Source organism: Wyeomyia smithii, chromosome 2 (genome assembly GCF_029784165.1).
Source record: "Wyeomyia smithii strain HCP4-BCI-WySm-NY-G18 chromosome 2, ASM2978416v1, whole genome shotgun sequence".
Lineage (NCBI taxonomy): Eukaryota > Metazoa > Arthropoda > Insecta > Diptera > Culicidae > Wyeomyia > Wyeomyia smithii.
The window spans coordinates 50,454,389-50,479,255 of NC_073695.1; the positions used below are offsets into that span (position 1 = coordinate 50,454,389).

At 37.8% G+C, this 24,867-nt stretch overlaps 1 protein-coding gene across 2 annotated transcripts in view; it reads right to left on the reverse strand.

The window, feature by feature from the left end:
• Positions 1-8,710: 8,710 nt before the first annotated feature.
• The window catches only part of LOC129724541 (uncharacterized), a 30,976-nt gene continuing 14,819 nt past the window's right edge, over positions 8,711-24,867 (reverse strand). The window contains exons 2-5 of one of the 2 annotated variants that reach the window (XM_055679526.1): positions 12,898-13,443; positions 9,312-9,443; positions 9,175-9,232; positions 8,711-9,112 (exon numbers count right to left, since the gene is read on the reverse strand). In XM_055679526.1, the coding sequence (XP_055535501.1) occupies positions 9,001-9,112; positions 9,175-9,232; positions 9,312-9,443; positions 12,898-13,443 (848 nt within the window). In that variant the 3' untranslated portion in view covers positions 8,711-9,000. Of the gene's footprint in view, positions 9,113-9,174; positions 9,233-9,311; positions 9,444-12,885; positions 13,444-24,867 lie in introns of both variants that reach the window. The other variant, XM_055679525.1, reaches the window with a different exon arrangement.

Below are 24,867 nucleotides of genomic sequence, written 5' to 3' on the forward strand. Positions count from 1 at the left end.
ACAGATGGGCATGTTGACCGGTTCGATCTTCGCAAGATTTGGGGGCCCCCTTGAGTGGTGGGCCTGGTGCGGACCGCACCAACCGCACCCCCCTAGCTACGCTACTGGGGACAACTATGCTTGGAAGGGCAGTATTCCCCTTGAATAAAATTCCAAGTTTTCCCAAATCGACCGTTCCAGTGCTGAGAACGAGCATTTTCGAAAAACAAGTTCCGTCCCGGGTCTTTACGGGTTAAACACTTTCTCGACACGCTTGTGATTTTGATCACTAATTGAACATTCACTCTGACCGCATTTCACGACTCACCATTGACGATGCACGATTTGGAGTTGTTTTCTGATGTCCCGACAAGAAAGTGACGATCCTGTGTTCTGTTGCGTCCGGCTTCGGAAACTCACGGGTCGTGTTTTGGGGTGGGGCACACACACGGTTACACTCCATTAATTGTTTCACACCTCAAATGCACATTATATGGACTTGTGAAAGAGTTCAATTTGAAGAAAAAAACCGGTTCCACCAAACGTGTTTTCATTTACAGGCTGTTCAAAAAGTTTGGATACAACTTTTCATCGTTGCGTTATGTGTATTAATATTGGTGTCAGTTTCAGCCTCACATATCCAGCTTTCCACGAGCGGTAATGGCGGACAGTGCACGCAGCCCATTTTGACGTTTTCTCAGTAACGAAGTGGAAAACATAAAGTTCTGCAACGTAGCATAGCAACTTTAATAGACAGTTTTGTTTTGTACTATTGTAAAATGTAGGGCCTTGTCAAACGCATGTTTTGGTCAGTCAGAGCTGAAACGGGGCCTTCTTTCCAGCACAGTAGTCGCTACAGTATACGAACGATTTGACCTCACGCTAAAGCGATATTCTTCGTGTCAGCCGGTGCGCCGTCCTGTTGGAAGACGTAATGATCCTTTGTGTAGCGCTCCCGAAGTGCCAGGCCTCAACCTTCTCCAGAACCTTGGTATTCTGGTACGCGACGTTGATTTTCATGTTTTCCCGATAAATACCAGTTGGAAGCTCCCACACCTGGATATGGCCCCCAAACCAACTGACGTGGCGCTCTGGTACCGCAGGATGATTATGTGACACCGGGAAAGCTGGTCAACGTTGGCGCCCATAACCGATCATTTTGGACATTATGCGGCTGTAGCAAGACAAAGAGTTGTTCATCAGAAAACACGAACTGCTGACCTGTGTGCCGCGAAAGTGCTTTGAAAATATTGTTGGAACTTGATTAACTAATGGGCTTGGCAAACCTATACATACATACATACTTACTATACTTTTGATGCGTTAGCAACAGCACTAATTTTGAATGGAAAGAATTCAGCTCTCCTGCACACTGCATGATGTGGAAAATATCTACTTCAGCCTCAGGATGTAAAAAACCAAGTCAAAGTTGCTAACTGCTGCTGCATTGTACATAGGTATATGATATTGAATCTGTTCATAAATGCTTTCAAATAGTTTTTCTGCTGACCGGTGCGTTTATGAATAACTAAATTAATGGATAAGTAGGTAACATGGGGAGGTGCTGGGGTGAGTGTCGCCGGAGTATATTAGTGATAAAACATTCAAAAATGCAAAAGCAGTTGCCTGGCACAAAATGAGCTGTTAATAACAATTAATCATTATGTTCCGGTTGTCCAGATGAGTGCACTGACCCATCAATAATACTAAACATCTAATTGTGAGCAAACAAAAAAACTAAATGTTTTCATACACTACTACGTAGGTTTAAAGCAATGGAATAAGCGATGTTGAATGTCCATACAGTTGTAAGCGGTAGGAACATGGTTTTGGTCATATCATATTGATGGCCCTTTAGGGCACGCACTGCTATTCAGGCGGCGGATGACAGTGAGGAATGTGAAGAGTGAGTATTCTTTGTGAAAGGGATTTTATAGAAATTCAGCTTTTCTAGTTTTTAAGCACTCCTCTCACGCGTGGGCCAAACTATTGTGTGAAATGTATAACGAATAATTTTTAATTTAATTTCCCTTTTCAACAAAATTGGTTATGCTGTATCTATGATAGATAGTTTCATTTATAAAGCAACTCAATTTTTACTTAAGAGAGGTGTTCAAAATAATCGTCTCCCGGAAAATATGTATAATAAGTTTAACTTTTGTTAGAATCGAACATCTTTTCATCCACACGAGTGAGAGTATAAGAAAACCCCAAATTAATCCACCTAGCGGTGAGACCCAGCCTTCCTCATTCGAACATATTATTCGTTAAAATAGATTTACACGAGCACTTCAATCCTTTGAAGGTATATTCACTCTTTGGGTTCTAAAATATTGATGTTGTTTCTGAATTAACAATTGAAGTATAAAATAAAATGCGACATTTGACGTTATGTTAGTGCTAAAGAAAAAGCGAAATAAAAGAAATGAATATTAATTTCGAACTCTTCAATCACTAGCAATACCAGGAACGTTCAAATAGTACAATACCAAATTTAAATTTTGTTGGGGGCACATATTTTTTTCAAAGCAGGTATAATTTTAAATAAACTTGAATTTCGTTTCTTTCCATATCAAATTGTTCCTTCACATACCAAATTGTTATGAAGCTTGTTACTTGTAAGGGTGAGAGATAACTTGTTCGTAAGACAATAGGTTCGTTCAAATAAGTCGTGTAATCTTTGAGATAATAAACTTTCATTGTTTTTACAATTGATAACATAACGGTTGACATAAAAGTCCGATTATGATCAAATGAAATGGAAACCTATAGGGCAGCCGAACTTTTGAACCACGTATTCAATCATTATAATTTTTAAGTTAACCCTTAACTAGCTCGTTCATCTGATATCAATATTGTTCAAATCGGTTGTGTAGTTTCTAAGATAATGAAGATTCGTGATTTTCACATTTTGATACATTACAGACGAAGTTACAGTCTGGTTACAGTAAAATTGACACTAATCTTGTGAAAATCGGATCAGCAATCTCTGAGGAAAATGAATGAGCTTAACTAGTCTTCGGAATATGTTTCTTTTCATAGCTAGATTTCACATTTTTAAACAAAACAGGCAAAGTAATAGTCCGATTGCAAAACAAATCAATAGGGTCTTATGGGGTAACTAGACCTTCCATATGACACTGATTTTATGAAAATCAGAAAAAATAATAGTTTCTGAGATAATGAACTTTCGTGATTTTCACATTTCGACAAATAATATACAAACTAAAAATTCGACACACACACAGAATTGAAGAAAAAAAAGTAGTTTACGTCTAGGCTTAAAAACAAACAAATAAATATACCCTAATCAATTTTTTTTGCGTTTGACTGCATTTACATAAAAAATAACTACATGACTTAATTATATTTTTTGGGAAAAAATGTGGCGACATTCTGTTTCTGAACAACAGCCTACAGTGACCAAATATCATCAAATATCAGTATTTGTGGAACCGTATGATACCCAGAGGCCTGAATTCAACTTCAGACGCCGTTTAAAATTTTTAGATACAGTCATACCTCGATATAAGGCAACTTAATTTTTATTTTTGTTACGTTATATCGAAGCAGAATTTTTTTTTTAATTTATGCAAGAATGTTAATGGTTACTCAAAGATGCGCGAAAACCTATTCTCCATAACCTATCAGTATTTTTAAACCTTTCTTATGCCCAGATAGAAATATTTTCAGAAGCAAAAAAAAATTGTTTTTCTATTGATACAAAACATTATTCAACGTTGCGTGAAAACCTATTTCCCATCACCTATCAGTATTTTTAAACCATTCTTATGCCCATTTAGGACAATTTTCAACAAGCAAAATATTTATTTTAATTGATGCAATACTCTTGGTAGTTACTCACAGATGCGCAAAAACCTATTTCCCATCACCTATCAGTATTTTTAATCCTTTCTTATGCCCATTTAGAGAAAATTTTACCAAGCAAAAAACTTTTTTTTTAATTGATGCAAGACTGTGAATTGTTACTGAAGGAAAACCTATTTCCCATCACGTATTAGTATTTTCAAACCTTCCTTATGCCCATTTTGGACAATTTTCGCGTTGGTTTCATTGGTTTCAAAACTTACTACAAACATCTTTTGAAGCAATTTTTAGCCCAAAAACAGTTGCTGTATCATTAATTTTCAATTTCAATACATTTTAAAAAGTTACGTTATATAGAGGTTGCCTTATATCGAGGTATGACTGTAGTAGCTTCCGGTTTCGGGGAACAGCATAAAAAGGAGAAATATTACCCAATGTGCGTTTTTCAAGAACCGGGAGAATGCTGAGAGGCCGGGAGTCAGCTCCATACTTCATTCATGCTTGTCATTCTCCTCAGTATGCGGAAAGAGCGAAGATAAAATTCACCGCGCACTTCCCTTTCAGTATGTGCCTGTGTGTAGGTAGCAATGCTTTCACCACACTGCTTCTTTCTCCACTCCAAAGTGTATTACAACCAACTTACAGAGAGATAACACACTTCCAGCTCACCTCCATCTGATAGAAACAAGAGTGGTGAATCACTCTACAGAGAATACGCAGAAGTACACCACAGTGTTCACTGGCGAGTAGTCCGGAAAGTGAAAAAAAACCTACCGGGCAAAACTGTAGTCCTCGTGTAGCTACACCGCCAAAACGAATTCGACATAGGTAAACTAAACCGGCACGTGCAACGCAGTCTATTTTTTTTCTCCCAATCTCTTTTCCTCTTCTGCCATGCTCAAGCTCTGCTGTGTAATAATTGTGCGTAATGTCCATGCGTGTGAGAAAGTACACCATAGTTCATTGTCACGCATGAGAGAGATTTCAGCGGGGTGCTTCTGGAAGCTCATCAGATAAAAATCGTTCGTCGTTCTCTTCTATCATGTGCGTTAATCTGCTCTTTAGTGTGAGAGCAGTTGTTTCCGCAATGCAAGTATGTTCTCCTGCACTTTAAAGATTTTCTAAGGAGAAATGACAAGCATGACTTCATTAGAGCAATATGCAATTTGAATTATGTTGATGCCACATATTTTGATGAATCAATTTCGTTTCTTTGCCTAGCTTTTGAACCACATATCAAATTGTAATGAGTTTTGTTACTTGTAAGCTTGAGATACAGTCCGTAGTTAGGTTGAAATAAGTCTTGTAGTCTTTGAGATAATAGACTTACGTTGTTTTTACAATTTAATACATAACGGTTGAAATAAAAGTCCGATTATAATCATATGAAATGGGAACTTAGCTGCCCAATCCTTTCTTTTGACAATAAGATTGTTGAAATTAGTTCAGCCATCTTTAAGAAAACGAGTAAATTTGAAAAATCCTCGGAACACGTTTCTTTTCACAAATTTTAAATCACGTGTTCAATCATTATAAAATTCATCAGTTAAACCCCAACTAGCCCGTTCATTTGATATCAATGCTGTTCAAATTGGTTGTATAGTTTCTGAGATAATGAAGTTTCGTGATTTTCTCATTTTGATACATTACAGACAAAGTTACTGTCCGATCACAATGAAATTCAATAAAGCGTTATGAGGCTGCTAGAGTTTTCATTTGACACTAATTTTGTGAAAATCGGTTCAGCCATCTCTGAGAAAAGTGAGTGAGAAAAGGAATATGTTTCTTTTCACAGCTGTATTTCACATTTTTAAACATAACAGGCAAAGTAATGTTCCTTTTTAAAAAAAATCAATAGCGTCTTATGGGGCAACGAGACCTTCCATATGACACTGATTTTATGAAAATCGGTCCAGCCATCTCTGAGAAACATAAGTGAGATTAAATAGTCCCCAGAACACATTTCTTTCCATAAATTTTGAACCACATGTCCAATCTTCATAAAATTCAAAAGATAAGGGTTTTTAGGTAGCCCGTTCATTTGAAATCAATTTTGTTCAGTTTCTGAGATACTGTTGTTTCGTGATTTTTACATTTTGATACATAACCTCTAAACTAAAAATCCGATTATAATAAAATTCAATAGGATCTCATGGGGCATCTAGACCTTTCATTTGCAATTGATTTCATGAAAATCGGTCCAGCTATCTCTGAGAAAATCGAGTGAGATTGGGAGAGCGTTACACACACACATACACACACGAGTGATAAACGACATTCGGCCCTTTGGAGCACTTTCATACCTTTAGTTTTTCCAGTGATAACTACACCTTTCTAGGAAAAAGTCAAAAAAGATTAAAAGATGATAACAAATAAGTAGAAATGAAAGAAACATACAGAGCATTGAATGTTTAATTCCTCACAAAAGTTCGCTTGCCATTGATCAAAATCAGCTGAAAATGCATGTGTGCAAATATTTCTCCTCGTGCAACTTCTCTTACTAATTTTCAAATTAATAACTCAGTTTTAAATAACTCTTATGAAACATTTTGATATTTCGGTATGACGCTTGTCTAGTAAACATAGCAACTATACAGTTGACGGTGGCACGTAGGAGTATTTCAGTCAAAAACCTGGCCAAAATACAAAAACAAAAATATCAGTGTACCTCGTGATATTGATCCTTTTTGCATTCTCTGATACTTACTACCAGAGCCTGACAAAGTCATTTTCAATTGACAATTATCAGGTTATAGTGACGCTTTGACCCGTCGCTTTCAATTGAAAAGCTTTTGTATCATTCCCAAGCTCTTCGTGAGTCACATGAAAACTACTCGGCAGCTCTTGCTTTGATTTTGACAACTGAAGGGCTAGAAACTGATACGAATGCGTTTCAATTGAAAGAAAAGATTATCACCGTCACTCTCACATGACGATTCTCAATCGAAAATGACAATGAGCGCTAACGAAGACAGGGAGCTTCCATACAGTACTTCGCGCAAATATATTAGGGAACCTATACATTAGAGAAATGACAAGACACTCACCGTTAAGGCAACTATCAACATCAAAACGGATAACGGCAATGCAAAATTATACAGCTCGCCCGTTTTGATGTTGACAGTTGCCTTAACGGTGAGTGTCTTGTCATTTCTCTAATGTATAGGTTCCCTTAAATATATGGTCGAGGGAGAAATGAAAACCGTGACGATATGAAACGAAGAACACCTAAACCGGTTTCACAATCCGAAGTGGAAACGCAGCAACAGTGATCAACAGCAAAAAAAAATCCGAAATATTGATCGGAATTTGCGTGACGTTTTTATTGGATGCCATTGCCGTTTTAACTGCGGCTTGCGGCATTAGAAAACTATCATCAAACGACGCGATGCGGTGCTAGTTTCAATTGAGACGCTGAAGTAAATGAAAGAATATCTCTCTCCGTCACTCTTTCCGTCAATTGAAATAGTCATCAGTTTCATTTGAAACGATCCGATGAACAGCAAACGCGAAAGAGAGAAAGGAGTGATTCGATGACAGTAGCCGGAAGGAATCAAGTGAAAATGAAACTGTTCGAATCGAAATGACAGCCACAAATTGTCACAAAATTGTTCTACGATAAATAAAAACTTCCACTGATGTTATTATAACTTTAAAGTGATTCTTGTATGCAAATTTGATATGGGCGGTGACAATAAAGGTATGTTAAGTAAATTTATACTGGTAATGTGTTGTATAGGCTGTAAAAAGTGCATCGAAAAAAGGCCTTGCCATACACGTGTTTTTCAGTCTCTGTTGCTTGACAAAATTTTCACAAAAAGGGATTTTTGTTTGGGTTCCCACCAAGTCTATTTTTTCTATTGAATGAGAGCACTTATCATGCCTTTGTATACATCCATTGTAAAAATTTTATTGTTTTTTTTAATATTATATCATAACTTGCCGAGCTTTCTTCAGAAATACCCTATTCGGGTTGATTAAGCACTTTAACATTCGATTGATAAAAGGTTTCTGTTTCTGGAGGAAAAACTTAAAGAAACTCTCAAATATTACCACAAGATATAAAAACAATGATCGCAGCAGTCCAAATTTTACAAAAAATCCTGAAATGTCCTCCAAAAAACACTCAGTTGACAATCGCTTCAAAAGTTAGTTTAAACAAAGATTGACAGCTTCGCAAAACGAGAAAAATTGTTGAGCCCAGCCATAAAATTGTAAAGTTGGTCAGAAGCTTCGCATTCATGTCGTCCAAGCAAAGCATTGATTGCAGTGATCGATTGCGTCTCTTGAGCAGAACGCAAATGCTAAGAGAAAATGTACCATTGGATGAATTGTGTTACGCAGTTCCCAATGGGAACTTTTCAAGACTCAAAGATCTGCTAGGAGTACTACGATTTCCAACATTATCAAGAGCATATCAGACGATCCTTCCAAAGCGAATGATTCAAAAGACGCTTTAAGAGCAGCATAATCTATTACTGGCAAAAAAGTAAACACCAGGTCATGCTCTCACTATATTTGTAGAAGCTTTCTTATTTTAATTCCAGAGTAATAGCAGAGGAAAGTTCTTTTATCACTGCTAGGTGATCTAACTTGATTGAATCTTGTTAATAATAAGTTTTTATGTCTAAATACATAGCATTCGACGCATTTGCTATCTGAAAACTCATTAGAATAATTTTGGCCAGGTTTTTGTTCTACGTACTCCTATGTGCGTGGGTGAGGTCTGTGTCTAATAAACAGATAGCCAAATTCCGAGAGCGTAGTGTAGCGCGTAAATATTTTACGCCAGTCCTTTCATACTTCATAATAATCTATTTTGTTTACAACTCTCAATACAGTCATTGTATCTCGAACAAAAATAAACTTTATGTAGTGAACAAGGGAAACTGCCACGTCGATATTGAGAGAAAAAGTTAATTTATTCCACACATCGAAGGTATTCCTTAGCTCATTAAAGTCTACTGACATGAATATTTTGATCCACGGTATATCAGCCATCATTGCACTATATTTTCTGTATCAGCACTGTTCTTGGATAGGTTTTTTTTTAATCATTGTACCATTGATAGTCAGAGTTCGATTCAAAGTAAATAAGCTTATAACGGAATTCGTATGGCAAGCCCAGTAGTCTATTCAGCACGATCTATTAACATGATGTCGAGGAAAGTTGACGAAAAATCATCGGGAAGCTCATTTTCCTATTCCGATATACTTCCACGCCGGATTGTGATAATTTGTTCCTCGGTAAAGATCCGGTACGGTTGATACTAGCGCTCGTATTCGGTGAGAAGGACGATAATTGCTGCAAACAAAACCAAACGTTTTTGGAAAGAACAAAATCTTAGTCTTGAATTTATTTCTTACCGAATGGCGTGAAGAAATGCTGCACTGCCTGTAGGCTTTGGGTAGTCTTCGATAAATTCTGCAAGTGAATTGTTAACCGCCAGTTAATGGATCGTTTAATATATTAGCTTCTCAGTTTTGGAATGAATTTTACCTACCTTTCCGAAGATTCGAAACCATGTTGTGACCTTCAAGCAGTTTGACCTGGTCGTGGGAAAGGTTTTTGGATTCTAGCGATTCGAGGTTGTGCTTCAAGTGTTGAAAAAAATCGCCCAGATTTGTAAGCGCCCCTAAAAACAATCAAAATAGTATCATCAACATAAAAAATCTCACACCTATTTTATACAACCACACACGAAACAATCATTCACAATAGCATTCACGAGTATTACACACCATAAATCAATCTAAATTTGCATGCTACATATCAGTATGCTCTACAGTACAAGCCATTCATCATGTGCTGCGGTGATTAAAAAATTAGATCATTGTTAGCCATGTAAATGGATTAGTAGACTTTCTTTCGAGTAAAACGCCTACACGGGCTGCCATCGTTCAGGTGCATTTCGAGTGAAACAATGCCAGCAGGTAAAAACCAGGAATGACTGATGAGATGCATGCCATGGAAGCTGGCTGCTATATATAGGATATTTGTCTCTAATTGAAAACAACCAATGTACCTGCTGGTTAACAATTAATATATCGTCACCTGTGATCAATCAATTGTTGTTTAAGTAAACACATCGTTCTTGATTTGTGACATCAAATTAGAACATTTATTCGAAAGAAAATAACAATGGCTTGTTCCAATTCATTAGGTTCCAAGAAACGGAGTAAACATTTCGAAAACCATGCTGACGAAAATCAATGGAAATTAATTTAACATGTAGTTATAACTCGATTATAATTATGCTCTTAATTAATTAACATTAAAATTTGAGCTGTAGAGCATACGGGGCAGAATCTAGTGTTGGCCTTTCATCCGAGCAAAACAAAATCTGTGAACACTGTATGAATTTGACACATTCATCACCCAGCTGATCTAACAACCCAATCGTCGTTTATTAGAATTCTGGCACGGGAAATACTGTTAGTGTCAGTCGGATCGCACTGCTTACCCTACAATAAGGTATTTTTAGGGGTATGTATATTATTATTTTATTTGATAGGAAATATCAAAAGAAATACATGCTCGTCGACTTTATTTAATTTAAACAACAGAACTATCGGAAAAATCGATTTCAAAATTTACCAACCGTAAGTGATTTAAATATATCACTGCCGACAAGAAATCATGGCACAAGGATGACAGGTTATTTTTCCATATATCTTCACACTACACGAAAATGTCTTCACACATGATAAATCTGTGAGCACGTCCTTATTGAAACCCCAACATACCAAATTTGGTTCCATTTATTTGATTAGTTCTTGAGTTGTGGAAAAATTTGATTTTCATTTGCATGAACCTGCCCTATCAGAAGAGGGAGGGGTGTCGAACCACCATGCAAATTTTCCTTGCTCTCAAAAACCTCAACATATCAAATTACGTGTTGTGTTTCATGTGTAGGAAACCCCACCCTTCCAGAAGAGGAAGGGGTGTCAAACTATTATGGACATGTTTGTTACTCCTAAAAATATCCACATGCCAAATTTGGTTCCGGCCCCTAAAACCCCTATATACAAAATTTCACACCGATCGGTGCAGTAGTTTCAGAGCTTATATGGATCAGACAGACAGACAGACAGACTGCATTTTTATATGTTTAGAAGAAGAATATATCCACAAAAAAGTGTGTAAAATATAGTATGTATATGCGAATTTTTTAGTACAATGGTGGGTGCTTTTTACTGCCAGATCATAGAAATCTTCTAGTTCTGAGAAAAGTTAACCGTAACATACTCGTTCGTTTTTTTTCTCCCAATCGCCTCCACATGCTACGAGTTTCCGTTAAGGCCATTAATCATTAAGGCAAACTAAAAACGCACTTTCTTATTTGAGATCACCCTTTCTTAGCAGGTATTAGACGAAGCAAATATTTGCTATTTTTGGTACGATTTTCATTTGCACAAAATTAAATCTGTATTGAAAAATAGCAAATATTTGCTTCGTCTAATACCTGCTTTACGACAGACGAAATATTGTTTGCTATCAAATGAGCAAAGAGGCTTTGCTATACTTCAAGCAAACAGAGTTTTGAGCAAATATTTGCTGTAGTGTATAGCAAAGTAAAATTTCGCACAAATAAAGGTCGTAGGATGTGGGGATAGAAGCTGCTGGGCAGGATGCTACGGACCACAATTTTATGCCTGCAAATACAAGAAGTACTGGTGGTGCGCACTGCCCAGCCATTTGCCCACGGTCTTTAGCTGGTAATTAGAAACTATTTTAGTGGTGTTAGAAGGACTACGGAGTGCACATGCAGCAGGCGGTTAAAAAATGACATTTTTGTTACTTCCAAAATTGTACTTTATAGATTGCGAGTAACAACCAAAGAAACGCCAAGTGGTGATGAACAAGGCTTGCATGACGGCTTACATGCATGGATGAGTGGACCGTGAATGGTGCAATGCAATGGAAATGAATTTCGATATTTTTAATTTTTCCTAATGTTGAATTGACCCTGAAAAATTAATCACCAAGATTCACAGAAATGGTTAAAAAGCTATAATCTTTATTTTTTTTCAGTTTGAGCTCTAGGGCAAAACTTGCGTCTATTAAACTCGAAAACAATTTATTGAATAATATGAAAGTTTGTGGTGATGCTTGTAAACGTATTAGCTATTCAATGTGGTATTTCAATGCATCATGGTTTCAATAGTGTCCAGATGTAGTAAAGTGTTTGAATTGGGTATAAATTTAACTTATCTACTAGTTATTAGTCTAAACACATATTTCGACGAAAATCAAACATATATGACACATTAAAATGATTACAAGACACATCCAACGTGTAGGGCCATATCGGTTTGTTCATTCCATAGAGGGTGATTCGATCTGCGAAAAAATTCAGCTGGACGAAGGGCTCGCATAGGGGTATTGAATTGGAGTTTTCCAAGAATGTTTGCACAATTGATACGGTCTTTTAGAACATCAAACATGAATTGAGCATACGTCTAGGAAAGACTTGTCTGCTAGGCAGCGTAGGTAGATGCATGAGCATACAAAAAAGGCATAGAGTACTTTTCACCTACCTTTGCCGAACAATTACGTCCGGTAAGATAAGATTCATGAAATGGAGGATTTTATGGAGCATGTTTATTATTTCGATAGCATGCAAAGCCATCGAATGACATTACCAGATTAGAACCGAGGTACTAAGTATGAGTTTCTCCAGAATTTCGAAATGTACCCGGAATTTAGAAACATTTAAACGATTAAAACGTTCCAAAAAAAATACAAAATTGAATACTTTTCTATCGAATTTTAACTGAATTGATAAATCTGAATTGTCAAGATCTCCAAAACATGTTATTTTCACACATTTGTTCAAATAACCTATTCATTAAGATTTATATCTGAGAAAATAGATGTAATGATTGTCATAATAATAAAACACTCAGATTTTTTCTGATACAGATGAATACCTATAATTGATATCAGTCAATTAAAGAAACTATAACGATACTAATATTATAATCAAATGTAACATACAGCCATGCAAGTGCATTTATAACATTTCATTAATCGAATAAAAGTTAGAAAATAAATATACTTCTGCTCGACCGTACCGTAAAACTCACCAATACTGATAGACGGCGCGAAGGGTTCAGGTTCCTTGGAGGAATGGGACCGTCTAGCCATGGTGGATCTCAATGCGGCTGCCCGCTTTCCACCGTTATCGTTGAACTCATCCGGTGTCATTGGATCGAACGCCGCTGCTTCACCGGTGTACTGTGCCAGAAACTTCAGCACTGTGCCAAGGTCACCATCGAAGGACGGTGTCTGATTTATCTCTTCGAGAGCGGCAAATGAGGCAGGATTATTCAAACTGGCAAGCAATTGCAACTGCCAGTCGTCATAGTTTTCTGCTGCCGCTGTCTGATCTTTCACGGGATTCCTCGCCAATATGCCTACCGCCGGAACCGGCTGGCTTTCCCGCTGTCGTTGCCTTAATTTAGCTAGAAAATTGATTTCCGCTTCGCCTAATGCATCACTACTACCGACACGATTAGCTTTTGTTTCGTCATTGTGCTCTTGGTTAACGCTGGGGAATCTGTGCAGATTATCCGCGGAAACGTCATCTAACTTGTTGGCTGCGTGAGCGTCATAAAATTCGCCATCCGAACCTGAAAGTTATACGAAAGAGAAAGCGGGTAACAATAAAGTACCGATAAACAAGGCAGAGATGCGTTAATGCAACAAGAGCATCGAAGACAGTAGTCGAATTTTGCAGAAAATTCAATCCACCTTGGGATATTGGCAAACTAATATACAATACGGTCATAGCACCAGCAATGGCATATGGAACTAAAGTAACTACCTTGACGAAAAGGAATAGGCAACAACTGGCAAGATACGAAAAAATGATTTTAAGGGATATTTGGAAGCACTGCAGAAAGCAAAAAGTAAGCGAACTAAATAAGAGAAAGGCATTATCAGGTAGAACAATAAATCGAAGGATTAGATTGGGTCGTATCAAATACTATGGTCACATTCAAAGGAGAGAAAACAACCATCCACTAAAGTTAGCATACAGACTAAACTTCAGAAAGAAAAAAAAGGGAGACCAAGTTTTACATGGAAAAACTCACTAGAACATGATTTGCAGCAATACAGCAGTGACACAGAATGGCACCAACTGGTAATAAACAAGGAGAGACTAAAAAATAAAGCAGAGGAAATATATGGAAAGGAAAATAGCGAAATTTCAGACGGAGAGTTAGAAACGGACGAGAATGCAGGGATGTGAGAAGTGAGATCAGCAGCAAGGGTAAAAAAATACATGTATAAAGTACATGCGTTTACATACATAAAAAAAAAAACAAAACAAAAAACAGTAACACACTAGGCCCGCAAAACGTGCACATACAGACAAGAACCTAAGCATTGCAAACATACATTCATATATGGGACACATATATAATACATTCAGAAGCATACATTCACACAAACGCGTACAATCACAGACCTTAACACAAAACATTAGTAGAGATGCGTTTCGCGATTGGAAGTTACAATAACGGAGTTTAGAAGTCGACTTGGGAAATAATAAGGAAAAAAACAGATTAGTATAGAGTTACTGGAATAGAGATCAGCACTGGTCGGTCAACGTAAACTCGAATACAATAAGTGTCTTGACGCTGGCTCAACATAATAAGAAAAATAAATATAATATTTGAACAAAAAGAATAAATAATAAAAAAAAATACACAGTAAAATATGATGTAAATATTGGAAAAAAAATCAGATTAATGATCATAAAAAACCAGTTTTCAACTACAAAACATTTAAAGTACATGTAAAAAGTAATAGGCAACTGGCGTAGAAAAAAATACTTTTAATTTATTATAAAAGATGGAAAAAAAATGGAAATTAAAAGCAAAAAGTATAAATAATCACTAAGCAAAAGTTAAAAAAATAATAGTAAAAAAAATTAACAGAAATAATGTTCAAAGTTAAAAATTCAATATAAAAGAAAAGTAAAAGGTAAACATAAGAAATTAAAAAAAAATCAAAACTAAAACTCCGAAAATAAAGATTTAAAGGCAAAAATTAAAAGGTAAAAGATAAAAGTTAAGCTTTGAAATGAAAAATTAAACAAAAAAAAAGTTTTTAACCTTTAAGGTTCGAAGTTTAGAGCTCAAAATAAAAAACAAAAAAATTAAGTTGCAATCTAAAGCTAAAAGTAAATAGTTAAATGTAAAGAATGCAGGTCAAAAGTGAAAGCTAAAAGTTCAAAGTAAATCAAATTAATACTATTAAAAGGCATATCCTTGTATATTTACATGAGAAGTGAGCATCGGAATCATGGAAGGCCAAGACAGCGGAGGATAAGTGTAGAAGAAGTTAAAGGAAGGAACTAAAACAAGGCGAGATTGGTGAGTAGTATGGATACGGTTTCCTATGAAATACACGGAGCGTAGGATTCATGCAAGTAATGAATTAATCAATACTAAGGTATGTTCTTCTCGCTGAATTATCAATTTATTATACTATAGTATATTGTATAAAGCTTAAACATATTTCATACATCATATAACACGGGTGGGAGGGGCATCAGGGTATTAAACAAATTGATGGCTGGAGGACGGACGTGGTGTGACTGCCTGAATCACCTGGGAGAAACTGTTTTTCTCCCTAAAGGCCTGAGAAATGTTTAATGCACCCTTCTAACAAACAAACCATCAGGCAAGTTCAGTTTGTACGGCGTAGGTGTTGATTATGTAACTGGATGTTTATGTTGGAGGGGAAGTCTTCACTAACCGTGGAAAGCGCGTAAGAGAATTTGCTTACGGGTCCACCCAATCCTTTTTGGCCCTTCGGAACAACATAAACGTGAAGGTTGCCAGATTAACAAATTCGATTCTACAGTCAATCTTCTTGCATCCGTAGGCATAGCCTTGAACTGATGGTGGCTACTACTTACATACATACATACAGGTAAAAAATTCTGGAACGAAATTAAATCAAATTGACGTGTAACTAGGGTTACCATTTGGTCAGAGTTAAAAATCAGGACAACTTTTTTCCAGCAAAAATTTGATCTAAGCTATTTTTATTTTTTGAGGTATCAATAAATAAAACACGTATTTTGAGATTTGCACTTCAAAATACGATTTAATTTGGCAACTTTGATTCATTAGGCGTTAGTGAATACCTAAAAAATGCAACACTAGTAAACTGTTTGAATTAAACCTTACAATTGTCAAAAAACGTTTAACGGTTTCAACGACTAGACAATTTCTCTCGTCAAGATTCAACCAAAGAAAAAATTCTTTCGAAATAAGTTCGTTTCTTCCCGGAGTAAGGATGAAAATACTGAACAATTTGCTACTTTTTTGAATATCCGGCATCATTCAGAAAAATCAGGACAAATGCTAAAATATGAAAAGTAAATCAGGTCGTTCCAAATGGATTACAAAATCAGGAAATGTCCCGCTAAATCAGGACGGATGGTATCCCTAGTGATATGGCACCCAGATTTTACGGCAGATTTCACTTTGCAACGTTTTTCTCACTCACGTGAGTCTGGTAATAGGGCTGTATTCACTTCACTCTGATTTCACCGTGAAGTGACTCTCGTAATAAGCACCTGTTTGTTTAGATTATTTAGTTTGTTCGATCATGTGATCCGAACCCATCAGCACTGAATTGAATTCTCTCTCTCTCATTTATCAATTACTCGATCGTGGCGCCGATGCTAGATCGTGATCGTCGCCACCAGTTCAGTTGATAAGCGACATCCGATAAAGAAAGGTTAGCCTTGCCATAGCTCCGTGAATAAAATTAAGTGGTCCAAATATAATACGCAGTAGAGTATAAAAATAAAGTTCTTTCTTGTGATAAAAGTCCACGATAGTTTTTGATTGCTGAGAAGTCTTATGCGTGGCAAGTTTAATGATTCTGGGATCAAGAATACCCAATAACCAACGACGCTGAACCTCGACCTGCCCCAACACACCTATATCTGGTTCTGGAAGAGAGGCTGCAACACGATTGAGCTAGAATTTTGTATGGGAACTTTTTTCGAGAAAAAAAAAACTTTGGAGACTAACTGCTAAACGAAATTCGGAAGGTCGATTTCTATAGCATAAACAACAATTTGAAGTTTGTTTTCAAATTGATCATTGACGTCTAATTTAAACAGCCCGTGCGTTGCACAGTAGGCAATATCGCTAATGATTGCAAGAAAGCACCTCATTTTTTTAAAACAATGGGGTTTGTTAGTAGCTTAGGTATTTATGATAGATATCGGAATCGGAATATATATATAGTTTGCTTGTCTTTCAGTCACGCGCACGACAAACGAAAGTTACTCAAATTGCCTTTTTCCCAAGCAAACTCTGAACCTGAGGTACACTAAAGTTTGTTATTTTTTGTGTGTCCTGTTCTGTTCTGACTACAAGTAACCTTTGCTTTTAGTTCTCCCACAGACTAACAAACGTAACACTGGAACCTAGCTCCATCGCCACAAAAAACGTTCATTTCAAATTTTCAATCGAACAACATTCATCGCGCGAAAACGTCGTCTGGGGCGCTGTCATGCAATCTCATACATATTTTGTAGTTCCCCATTTGACACATGCAGTAACGCTGGCGCTGATGTCGAAATACATGACGCAGCGCGAACACGGCAGCAGATGGTGCTAGTGTTACTAACGTAAAGTACTGGAATCATCCAAACGATGATTTTATTGAAAATTTGTTCGAGGTGTTATGTCTGTTAGTCTGTGGTTCTCCACTCTCGCCTGGTATGAAGCCAGTCTTAAGGAAATCAAAGCTAACTGCGTCTTAACCAATATTTGGCACACGTGTTAAAAGTTCTGGTGCACATGGCTACAGCACAGACTAACAGACGTAACACTGGAATCTAGCTCCATCGTCACAAAAAAAAACGATCATTTCAAATTTCTAATCGAATTACAGTCATCGCGCGAGAACGCCGCCCGGAGCGCAGTCATGCAATCTCATACATATTTTGTAGTTCCCTATTTGACACATGCAGTAACGCTAGCGCTGATGTCGAAATACATAACGCGGCGCGAACACGGCAGCAGATGGTGCTAGCACAGACTAACAGACATAACACTTCGAACAAATGTTCAATAAAATCATCGTCCGGATGATTCTAGTACTTTACGTTAGTAACACTAGCACCATCTGCTGCCGTGTTCGCGCTGCGTCATGTATTTCGACATCAGCGCTAGCGTTACTGCATGTTTCAAATGGGGAACCACAAAATGTGGGTGAAATTGCATGAAAGCGCCCCAGACGGCGTTTTCGCGCGATGACTGTTATTCGATTGGAAATTCGAAATGATCGTTTTTCTGTGGCGATGGAGCTAGGTTCCAGTGTTACGTCTGTTAGTCTGTGGTGCTAGTGTTACTGACATAAAGTACTGAAATCATCCGAACGATGATTTTATTGGAAATTTGTTCGAAGTGTTATGTCTGTTAGTCTAGTTAGGCTAGTTAGGCTGAAGGTTCTGGTGCAGGTGCATCGACAAAGCCGCCAAAAACCTAATAAAGGGCGGAAGGCAATTTTGAGATGTAAGGAGGACATAGTATCAAAGATATCAAGCATGTAAATGAAAACTAAAGTTAGCCAAACCACTGTCAGTTGATTATGAACGTTAATTTATAGTTACATGTCCAATAATTTCTGTAATGTCATGGCATTGCCATTAAAATTAGGTTGTCAAGTGGTGGAATAAGGCAGTACCTGTTGAAACTCAATGAGGATAGACTATGAAAACGTCAAGAGCATGATAGGGATTATAAACCTTTTTGCTCGAGTAAATAAGCAGTTTGGATTTTTTTAGGTGTGTAGCAATTTTTATATGCATTGAAATTGTAATTTTTCAATAGTACAGTTATTTGATTTGATGATGATGATGGTCCCACCTCATACCCCTACATCGGTTTGAGCTGGTCGATTTATCTAAGAAAGATATTATTTAAAGACTTACAATGTAACCAGTAGGCAAACAAATAACGGACTGGTTATTAATACAGACATAGTAACCCTTCAAAAGAATACCAATAATTTGAAAATTAAAAAAAAAATCACAGGAGGGTTGTGTGCAAAGCCACGACCGCAAGGTTGAAGTATAATACTATTACACAGCTCTATTTACGGCTGTACATTAACCTACGGCCGGGCGAATCGGTTCGCGCCGCTTTTCGCGTTTAGCCTGGCAGAGGCCTAATGCGCACGGCCAATACAATAGAAAGGTGTTTTCACATTGAAAATTAGACTCAGCTTTACTAAAGTAGGTGTTGACAAATGCATCTACCGCTTATACCGCCGCTATCGTACGAAAGCGCGTCGTTTCATGTGGGGAATAATATCAACAACGAAAAACGACGCGCGTCTAAGCACACCCGAACTGTTTCGCCGTGCTGCTTCCATTTACTTCCTTATAACATCCGCCTCATGGAAGTACCGGCTGCACCTACCGCTGAGGCTGTTACCATACTGCTACAAAGCAAAGCAAAGCCTTGGTGTTACATTCCGATTCGGAACATGACCTTCTGTTTATTTATACACAGACTTCGCGGCCGACCATTTAGTGTACAGGACAATTGCAGGGCTAGCGCTACGATCCTACTGACACTAACAGTCTCTCCCGAGACGAGACTTGAACCTACGACGACTGGCTTGTTAGGCCAGCATCGTACCTCGAGACCATCTGGGAGATATACCATACTGCTACTGGTACCCAAAACCATTAACTCTTCAAACTAAGTGTTTTATTTGTCCTCAAAAGAACAATTGTTCAATTCCCTATCGGATATAATGCAATCGCATCTCTGTAATATTACCGACAGTAATATTCTTCTGAACAAAATGATCCAACTTTTCCATTTGAGGAAGTGCCGGCTGATGTACGGCAAAAATCTCGCCCGATCGCTCGCGTTGGCGTTCGTTCTCAGGCAGAGGCCTGAGACGTGGTGACCAACCACAGGGCAAGTGATTTGTTTAATTTGAAGGCAGCCACAGGCGCAACCCGGACGGTCCATCCAGCTCACCTTCCGACTAATGAATGTAGCTAGTTTTCCCAGAAACACTCTTTTATAGTCGAAGGGTGGGTGCTACGAAATAGGCCACGCCTTTCAGTTCAGTTGTTCCATTCCCTAATGTTCTTAAGGCAAATTATTCCACAATTCGCATTTGATTTTTGTATCCAGCGAATAAACACCGATGGTGCTCTTGCTCTCGCACACGCAACGGTTTTAACCCGTATCTTATTGCGGTTTGTAACATCAAGCGATTTCGTTTGCTCGCTGTTGCGTGTTGCATCATGTTGCAACTTGGCAGCTGGGAGACGACAAAATTCTGCTCATGCTTGATTGATTGAATCGACTTCATATTAGCTCTGCATAGTCGAACTAACTGCTTTTGTGAATGCGTTCTAACAGGACAGTTTATTATTCAAAGTCGGTTATGCTGATCGCAGCCTTTGCGCTGCCCCTACCGTGGGGGGTTTACTAAATAAAGTGAAAATTAGACAACTACAACAGAATTTGATTGCATTTCGCACAGAATGTCCGCTTATGTTGATGCCAGAAAATTATTAACCTTTAATTATTCGTTTGTTTGCCTTGAAAAAGGCATTTTGCGGTTCAAAATCGGTTGCTGATCACAACCTTTGAGCTGCCCTAACAGTGGGGGAATTAAGATATACGAACAACATGCACAGTGAATTTCACATTCAGTGAATTAGACGGGCGCGACAGATTTAAATTGCTAGGATCCAACACAGAATGCTTGCTTGCGTTGACAATAAATTATTAACTTTCAATGACTTGTTTATTTGCCTTGAAATAGGCATTTTGATGTTCAAAATTAGATTTCCTGATGGCAATCTTCATGTTGCCCCAACACGGGGGGAATAATGGCAGTCTGGCGACACACGCTGAGAAGAACCGCGCTGCTCCTGAGACGTGGTGACCAACCACAAGGCTAATGCTGCTGCCAAGGAAGGACGACTGCTGTTGTCGCTGTCTTGAACTATTATGAGCGGCTTCGGCTGAAACAGGCTCTTATATAGGCCAAATAGCATGTTTTCAATTGCAAGGTATATGATTTTGTCGACCGTGCTTGGGAAGCAAGCATATAATGACCAATCAGAGGTCGAATTTTTCGTTTTGACAAGGCTTGACTATTTTCAATGGTACAATAGTGTGAATAATAAAATTACAATTATCTTCTTTTGGGAAGAATCTTAGAAGATTTTCCAATCTATTGCTGCAAGAACGAAGGAAATCCATCGAAGATTAACCGATTTATTAGCATTTGAAATTGGACATATTTTCCACTTTTTTCGGTTTTAGATTTTCATTTCACATCCCCATGTAGCCGAACTTCCTGAGAGAAGTATTCTACTTCAAAAAAGATTTTCCAATAACATCATTGATCCAAGGCTCATCCAAAACGTTTCCAACCCGAAAATTATCTGGATTTGGTTAGGAATCGAACCTAACATTTAGGAGCTTTAACAAATCAGAATTGGTTCTGGATAACGATCCAAAACTACGAGAGAGATCCTATGATACTATAGTTATCGATAACGAGCTATACAGTCCACAGGCAAACCCAAGCCTTTTCAGTTTTTTCTCCCAACCCTTTGTTCTAAATCGTGAAAACAGATAAATATTAAAAATCTTAATGAAAATATATATAATATTACAAACCAAAAAAGCAACTTATCAACCCGATATGCCTTTTGTTTCAATTTCAGGGGTTTAACCCTGATGTACTCAGTATCCAGATTGTCTGTCAGTCTACGCGCGCGTGGCTCAAACATGTGTAGTCAACTCATTTTTTTTTAACTCTACTATTTAATATTATTAGCTATATTCAAACAAAAATCCATCATCATCAATGAACATAATAACTTAGTGTACCGGATAAATTTGAAAAAAAAAATATACTTAAATATTACAATCTTCTTTATTAATTAACAAAAAATTCGTTGAAATCTGTCTACAAAACAGATTTTATGTGTGAAATACAAAGCCTTTTAAACTGCGCCATTGTTGCTGCACGTTTCACTTGTCTGGGCATCGAATTGAAAAAGTTAATTCCTTTATACAACAGAGAGTTCTGTGATCTACTAAATAAAAAGTGTGGTGTTCTAGCGTCTTCCGCGTTTCTAGTGTTGTACCTATGAAAATTACTTCCCCTATCAATTCGATCACACAAATATCGAGGCAGCATATTATTAAAAATTTTATAAAGGAACACCATTGTCAAAAAATATACTCGTTGCTTCACAGAAAGCCATTGCAACGCGTCCAGCATGAAACTCGAGGAAGTGTATCTATTACATCTTAATATTAAACGCATTACTTTATTTTGTAACCGCTGTAATCTCAATATTTGTGTATTATTTGCAAGGAATAAGATGGATGAGCAAAAGTCTATATGTGGTGAAATGATTGACTTATACAACAAATTTTACTACTAACAGTCAATTCATTTTTTAAACGGCACAGAATACCGTATTTTTTAGCCATTTTTCTGATGACGTTGTCAATGTGAGACTTGAAAGTTAACTTGTCATCAATGATTACTCCAAGATATTTTAACTCATTCACGCGATCAATCGTCTCACCATTAATTGCAATATTTACGTCTGGTCTGGAGTTGGCCGAAGAAATAATCAAATATTTAGTTTTGCTAATGTTTAGCTTAAGTTGTTTAAAATTTAACCAATTCGCCAGATAATGTAAGTCTTGGTTTAAAAGTGTTTCAACATCATTTGGATTTTTAGCCGCAATGAACAGAACAGTGTCGTCGGCAAATAAATTTACATCACAAAACCGTAAAACTCGCTTCATGTCATTAATATAAATTATAAACAAAATGGGCCCTAAAACACTTCCTTGCGGTACACCCAGTGTATTAGCAATGGAAACTGATTCAGGATCATAAAAACGAGTCTTCTGAGTTCTAGCACACAAATAGCTTTCAAACCATTTATATGCTGTCCCTACGATACCAAAGCGCTTTAATGTTTGCAACAATAAGGGCCTACAAATTGTTTCAAAAGCGCGTTTTAGATCCAGAAACACCGCAAAAATAGTTTCTGTAAGTTACGCCACGCCGAACATCAAGCTCTACTCCATCTGGTAGTGGAACTTTAAAAGTGAAGTTATGTATCACCTCCGAATGACCCTTGCGGCCACACAATTTACTTAGCCGAGGGATCTGTACGTCAAGCAAAAGGAAATGCAGGCAAAAATAGGTAGATCGAGAGAAAAGGCTCTTACAGCTTCACATTTCGTCTTTGGCAGTCAGAATATTAATTAGCAATCTCGTGCTCAATTTAACATTTGATAGTCTATAAGATTTGATTTATAAAGGTGAAGGTTGATAGTTAAGATATCGCAAATCATAGGTATATATGAAAATTTAATTATCCGGTGTATGAAATTGTAACAGCACATACTATTTAGGATTATCATTAATATCATTCACGCAGTCGGATCCAATCCCACGTTTGTTGCCACAGCCGAATTACTAAAGGTAAACCCCACTTTCACATTCGTTTATAACTATTCTTAATTTTAAGTTATTATCTAACCAGGAATTTTATAATAAATCTAAAGTACCGTACATCGGAGAGAATTTATTATAAAACCCGAAATTCAAGGCGTGCTGCGGGCAACAATTTATAAAATTCCTTTAAGCTTTGACGAATATGTCAAACAAGACACAAATCAAACCGGGTGCAGACCAAGATAGGACTGATTCTCAAGACATCGCTGTGAATAACATCGAACGCGCCAGCAAAACTACAAACACAAATGTCACGGACAGAGAGGTTACACACCGAGCTCTGAGAAACTACCATTGTGGCATGTGCAATGAACGAGACAATAGCGAAATGGTGCAGTGCGACAGTTGTGATTGCTGGTATCACTTTACGTGTGCCGAAGTTACTCAAGGGATAGAGAACTTAGATTGGAATTGTCTCTCTTGCGTCGCCAGAGAGCAATCCCACACTGCAGATGCAAGTTTGGAACATCATCTCGCTCAGATACATCTGTCACGCCAGCAAAAAGAAGGGCAACAGCAAATAGTCTCCAAAGACAATATTTCACTGCGATCTCGAACCGCCAAGTCTGGAACCAGTAAAAGAAGTGCTCGGAAAAGTATGGAACGAGAATTAAGAAAATTAGATGAAGCCCGGGCAATAGAACAGCGTTATTTAAATCAAAAATATGCCATCCTAGAAGCGTACGCTAGTGATAGTGAGAATGAAAGTATAGGTTCATTAGCCGATAAGGCTTCTCAAATTCATAGCTGGATACAAGCAACTGATCGTTTTGCAAATAGAGACGATTCGGGGCTCCCGTTGGATGATTTGGAAAAACCAGTACCAGCGAACTTGCAATCCACGCGACGCGAAACTGCGATTCAAGATCGGATGCGACCTGCTGGTTAAGATCCACGACGACCACCAAGGCCTGCCAGTCAAATGTTACCGAATCCGCGGGAACCCTCGCTGCGATTTTCGAACTCGCGGCAAACAAGAGCCGGACACAGCTCGGGGCATCAAGATGCGCGTGACCACTCTTTTTTCCACCGTGAACGAATAAATAAAGAAGGTAACGTAAACAATTTTATACCGGACCAACGCTCCACTCCAAATTTTCGTCGGTCACGAGCCGATCTTGCGGAATCTGTCGATGATGAAATCGTACTGCTTAATAGGAGCCAACTAGCAGCTCGCCACGCGGTCCCGAAAGATCTACCCGAGTTTAGTGGTAACCCCGAGGACTGGCCATTATTTTTGGCAATGTTTAATACATCGAGTCAGATGTGTGGGTTTTCCAACGAGGAAAACATGATGAGGTTGCGAAAATGTTTGAAGGGAGAGGCCCTTGACCGAGTGAGATGCGAACTACTGCACCCTAGCAACGTTCCAAGCGTCTTATCAACGCTTAAAATGCTGTATGGAAAACCAGAAGCAATCATTCAAGCCGTGATAAGGAAGGTGAGAAATCTGCCTTCGCCAAAGGTAGAAAAGTTAGAGACAA